This window comes from Emys orbicularis, chromosome 20 (genome assembly GCF_028017835.1).
Source record: "Emys orbicularis isolate rEmyOrb1 chromosome 20, rEmyOrb1.hap1, whole genome shotgun sequence".
NCBI classification, from domain to species: Eukaryota; Metazoa; Chordata; order Testudines; family Emydidae; genus Emys; species Emys orbicularis.
Genome location: NC_088702.1, coordinates 21524899 through 21530779, shown reverse-complemented (window position 1 = coordinate 21530779; position 5881 = coordinate 21524899). Strand labels below are relative to the sequence as shown.

Genomic DNA, 5881 nt, shown 5'->3' with positions numbered 1-5881 from the left:
AGGGCTGGCTGGCTGCGTGCTGAGGAATGAAAGTGAAAGTAACTCACGTCCTCGGCAGCCAGCCAGGATTGGAATGGTCACACACAGATAGCATGTGTGAAAAATCAGGACAGGGGGTTGGGATAGGGTGAGCAGATGTCCCACTTTTATAGGGACAGTCCCAATTTCGGGGTCTTTTTCTTATATAGGCTCCTATTACCCCCCCACCCCCCGCCTGTCCTGATTTTTCACACTTGCTGTCTGGTCACCCTAGATGGGGGTAATTGGTGCCCATATAAGACAGAGCCCCAAATATTGGGACTGGCCCTGTTAAATCAGGACATCTGGTCACCCTAGCTGGGGAGCGCGTCTCTCCCCCGGGCTGGCAGCGATCCATCTCATCCCGGGGGAGCTGCACAGGGCAGGATGAGCTGCGGTGGCTCCGTGGGTGCCCCGTCCTTGAGATCAGATGCTGGGCTAACTTCACCATGGTCCATGGGGCTGGCGGTGGTGCCCGTTGGCGTGTGATCGGACCTGAGGGTTTGCTGCTGCTGTTGCCACTCTGCACCCCAAGAGGTGGATTTTGGGGTCCTGCAGTTTTCCACCTATCTAGGGTTACCATATTTCAGCAAGCAAAAAAGAGGACGGGAGGAGCCCCGCCCGCGAGTGTAGTCGCGCCACCAGCGCTGCGAGAGAGCTCTCGCAGCGCTGTATGTACTCCACCGCTCCGAGGGGAGTAGCTTGCAGCGCTGCGAGCGAGCGTGCAGCATTGCAGGCTCTGATTACACTCGCGCTTCACAGCACTGCACTCGCTGCGCTCGGGGGGGGGGGTGTTTTCACACTCCTGAGTGCAGCAAGTTGCAGCGCTGTACAGCGCCAGTGTAGCCAAGGCCTAAGCCTCTTCAGCTCCCTTGGGCTGTTCCTCCACAGCCGGGCCCCCTGGCCATCCAAACCCAGCCCTTCTCTCTGGGCCTGCTCCAGCCCAGTGGCTGGTCTACCCTCCCCGGCTGCTTGCCAGCCTCCTCCAGCCAGACTAGGCCCCAGGGCTTCTCCTTCCCCGTGGGCTCCTGCTAGTCCCAGGGAGCGACGGCAGACTCCTTCCCCGCAGCCCCCTCTGCTGCCCACGTCCCTTCTTTATACTCACCCGCCTGCTCCAGCCCCTGGCTCTGCCGGTGCAGCCTGGCGCCATCTCAGGCCCACACGAAGCCGTTCGGGGCCTGGGTGGGGCACACACCCCACCACACTGCGACACGCGATACAATGAACATAAGGGAACACGCAACACGGCCGACACCACACACAGGATCGATTCAGGCGCCGCAGAATTCGATTTGTTTATATACAATTTCGATGGATAATATCGCTCCGTATTTTTAAGTTTTTTTATTTGTATCCATTTACACGTTCACAGTTGTGCCAAATTATGTGTTTGACACATTTCCCCCCTCGCCCCATTTTTATCTATTTTAAATATTCGCGGTAGCAGGAAATTCGGGGGAGGGGAGAGGCAATAATCCTTGCAAGACGAGTGCTATAGTTTATGTTGGAGGCTCCCACGGGACGGAGAACGCAGCCTGCTAGCGTAGGTGGGTTTTCTGGGTTATAAACGCTGTCGCTCTGTGAATCCCGCCGCGTCCAGTGACTGTGAATGAACAGTGCCGCACCTCCCGGTGTTGAGCACCAGTGGGTGGCACGAGGGGTCTCACGCACGCACGGCTGCGCTGGTTTTTCTGAGCAAGCCGCGGGCTGGATTGTTAAGTGACCAGGGCTCAGCGGGGAGGGGATGAAATCTGCTGTGTGTAGGGCGACCAGACAGCAAGTGTGAAAAATCAGGACAGGGGGTGGGGGGTAATAGCCTATATAAGAAAAAGCCCCCAAAATCGGGACATCTGGTCACCCTAGCTGTGTGCAGCGAACAGAGCTGGGCTTGGCCTTGCTGGAGGAGGAGATGAGCCGTGTGGGTCCCTGCCGGGGGTGAGCTACCCGGTGGCACAAGGTTAAACACGCCGGCAGCTGGTAAATGAGCGGCGGGCTGGGCTCAGACAGGGCAGGGGGCGGAGGTTGTGGGGATTTGCTCTAGGAGGGGCACAGGGACAAACACAGCCGAGTTAATTCCCTCCAGCAGGGGTGGGTGAGCGCAATCACACACATACACACACACACAGAGCAGGGCTCCTTCCGTCCAGCAGGGGGCAGCAACGACACACACACACAGAGGAAACGAAAGTGAAACTCTCCAGCCGGCGGGTCGCCCCCAGCGTGGGACAAGGACAGATCTGGCCCCACTCGGGAGGTAACCCCCGGGACGGGGGGCAGAGACAGACGGGGAAGGGGGGCAGAGACGGACAGACGGGGAAGGAAGCAGGGACGGGGCGGACGGGAAGCTGCCGGAGGGGGCGAGGGAAGGAGCCGGGGCCGGGGGGGGGAAAGTGAAAGGAGGGGGGGAGACAGGGGGAGAGCCGCGGGTGTAGACTCGGGGGGCAGAGGGAGAAGAATGGGGGAAGCAGGGGGTAAAGGGGTCGGAATGGGGAGCAGAGGGAGGGGGAGCCGGGGGTGGAATCAGGGGCAGACGGAGGAGGAGTCGGGGGGGCAGATGGAGGGGGGAGCCGGGGGGGGGGATCGGAGGCAGACGGAGGGGAGCCGGGGAGGAGAGGGAGAAGAATGGGGGAAGCAGGGGGTAAAGGGGTCGGAATGGGGAGCAGAGGGAGGGGGAGCCGGGGGTGGAATCAGGGGCAGACGGAGGAGGAGTCGGGGGGGCAGATGGAGGGGGGAGCCGGGGGGGGGGATCGGAGGCAGACGGAGGGGAGCCGGGGAGGAGAGGGAGAAGAATGGGGGAAGCAGGGGGTAAAGGGGTCGGAATGGGGAGCAGAGGGAGGGGGAGCCGGGGGTGGAATCAGGGGCAGACGGAGGAGGAGTCGGGGGGGCAGATGGAGGGGGGAGCCGGGGGGGGGGATCGGAGGCAGACGGAGGGGAGCCGGGGAGGAGAGGGAGAAGAATGGGGGAAGCAGGGGGTAAAGGGGTCGGAATGGGGAGCAGAGGGAGGGGGAGCCGGGGGTGGAATCAGGGGGGCGGACAGAGGGGGGGGCAGGGGGCAGACTGAGAGATGGGGACAGACTGAATCAGAGCAGGGCGGGGACCCCCCCCCCATCCATCCTTCCACCACCCCAAATGGGGCTGTGCCCGGGGGGACCCAGGCAGTGCCCCACGGGGCCGGACAGCGAGCAACCCAGACTGGCCGGAGGGTGCAAACTGGGAACCCTCCCCCCTTTCTGCCTAACCCCCCAGGGATAGGGGGCCACGTTCAGGAGACGTGTGGCGAAGATGCGGGTGGGGGCAGGTGAAGAGCGCAGCCCAGCAGTGCCCTGGCCTGGGTTCCTGGCTTTTGCCCACCCCCACCCCCCAGTGGCCAGCCAGTCCCCTGCCCTGGGCTGGAATGGGGCCAGCGGCTCCTAGAGAGGAAAGGCCCCCATGCCCCATTCCCTGCCCCCAAGCCACCCAGTCCTCGTGCTGGGGCTGGATAGGAGCCGGCATCCTCTAGAGGGGAAAGGCCCCGTGTCCTGTTTCCCTACATTAATCCCCACTTCTGCATCTCTCTGCCCCCCCAAGCGCTCTCCCAAGCCCCATGGCTGATCAGACCCCCCCGGAGAGCAACTTCACGGAGGAGTATGACATCATCACCGACGAGGACATCGCGGACATCAGAGACGCCCTGGAAGGGGGACGGCTGGACGAAGCCGCCTCGAAGATCCTGGAGAGCCTGGAGGACTTGGAGAACGCCCAGCTGGACATTGCCGTGACCGGGGAGTCTGGCTCCGGCAAATCCTCCTTCGTCAACGCCATCCGCGGCCTGCAGGATGATGACGAGGGAGCGGCCGCCACGGGGGTGGTGGAGACTACCATGGAGCCGACCCCGTACCCCCACCCCAAGCATCCCAACGTGACGATGTGGGACCTGCCGGGCATCGGCACCTCAGAGTTCCAGTCCCACGCCTACCTAGAGCGGGTGGGCTTCCCCCGCTATGATTTCTTCATCCTCATCGCCTCCGAGCGCTTCCGAGCCAACCACGTCCAGCTGGCCCGGGAGATCCAGAAGATGGGCAAGCGCTTCTACTTCGTGCGCTCCAAGGTGGACGCCGACCTGGACGCGGCCAGAAGAAGGCGGCCGGCAAGCTACAGCGAGCAGGGGGTCCTGACGCAGATCCGGGATGACTGCTGCCGGCGGCTCCTGGCCGAAGGGGTGGCTTCCCCGACTGTCTTCCTCCTCTCCAGCTGGGAGCTGGGCAGCTACGACTTCCTGGCGCTGGAGGAGACCTTGGAGAAGGAGCTGCCTGCCCACAAGAGACACGCGTTCCTCCTGGCTTTGCCCAACCTTTCGCTGAGCATCCTGCAGAGGAAGAAGGAAGCCATGCAGAGGCAGATCTGGAAGCTGGCTGCCATCTCCTGCGGAGTGGCCGCTGTCCCCATCCCGGGGCTCTCGGTGGTCTGCGACGTGACCATCCTGGTCAAAACCCTCTCCGAGTACCGCCAGACCTTCGGCTTGGACGACGAGTCGCTCTGCAAGCTGGCCGAGAAGGTGGGCAAACCCGTGGAGGACATCAAGGAGGCCATCAAGTCGCCTCTGGTCAAGGAGATCTCCAGGGACCTGGTGCTGAAGTTGCTGACCAAAGCCGGAGGGGGAGCGCTGATGTTCATAGAGTACCTGGCCAGCACGGTGCCAGTGTTCGGGTCCATGGCGGCCGGGGGGATCTCCTTCGGAACCACCTATTACATGCTCCGCAGCTTCCTCAACGAAGTCGCCACGGACGCCCACAATGTCCTCATCAAGGCCTTTGAGACAGATGTTTGAAGAGGGACCAGGGAGCCCCGTGGTCGGTGCGAGGGGGGGATCTTGACCGTGGCACTGAGCTCAGTCCACTGGCCATGGCAGAAATCCCCACGCGGGAGAGATTTCGGAGCCAGATCCTCAGCGAGAGTAAATCAGTGTTGGGCCGATGGACACCGGCTGGGGAAGTCAGCGGGTATCAGAGCAGCATGCGACTCGCTGGCCTCCACAGGCTCTCCAGACTTGTCCCCAGGGGCACCTGGTCCGTGCCAGCTGTGCGGTCTCCCCCCGCGGAGGGGGAAAGCAAACCAGGGGGTAACGGGAGGCCACGGGCTGTGATGCTATTTTGGGGCCCTGCAGGGGGCGCCTTGCGGCTCCCAGTGGAGGATTGTGGGAGCTCAGCGCCCCTGGTCTGGGATCAGCCTTGCTTTGGTGCAATCAGGGTACAGTTCAGCAAAACGTGGGATTGTTTTGCGGGTGGTTGATTAAAAAACAAACAAACTTATTTGTGATGGTGGGGTAGACAATGGGAGTCAGGACTCCGGTTCTATCCCTGGCTCTGGGAGGGGAGTGGGGTCTAGTAGTTAGAGTGGGGAGGGGGGCTGGAAGCCAGGACTCCTGGGTTCTATCCCTGGCTCTGGGAGGGGAGTGGGGTCTAGTGGTTACAGCAGGGGCAGGCGGGGGGGGAGGAAAGGGGAGAAGCCAGGATTCCTGTGTTCCATCCCTGGCTCTGGGAGGGGAGTGGGGTCTAGTGGTTACAGCGGGGGCAGGGGAGAAGCCAGGACTCCAGTGGTTAGAGAAGGGAGGGGGGCTGGAAGCCAGGACTCCTGGGTTCCATCCCTGGCTTTGAGAGGTGCTGACTTCACAATCTTTCCACAAAGGCCTAACCTGAGCCCCCACTCAACCCACTACCAGCGCAGACGGGCCCGTTGGTCTGAGACGTCACAGGTGCCCGACACCGGGCAGACGGGCCCGTTGGTCTGGTGCTTTGCGGGTGCGATACCAGGTGGATGTTGGTCGGATCTGGGGGTGGGGTGGGGGGGTCCGCACGAGGTGCTCTGCCCCAATGCAGCCATTTCT

At 62.5% G+C, this 5881-nt stretch overlaps 1 protein-coding gene across 1 annotated transcript; it reads left to right on the top strand.

Moving 5' to 3' along the window:
* The first annotated feature begins 2210 nt into the window (after positions 1 to 2210).
* Positions 2211 to 5303, top strand: LOC135892389 (interferon-inducible GTPase 5-like). Its single transcript, XM_065420159.1, has 2 exons — positions 2211 to 2272; positions 3586 to 5303. The coding sequence occupies exon 2, from the start codon at positions 3602 to 3604 to the stop codon at positions 4823 to 4825; it is 1224 nt and encodes a 407-aa protein (XP_065276231.1). The 5' UTR covers positions 2211 to 2272; positions 3586 to 3601; the 3' UTR covers positions 4826 to 5303.
* Positions 5304 to 5881: the final 578 nt, after the last annotated feature.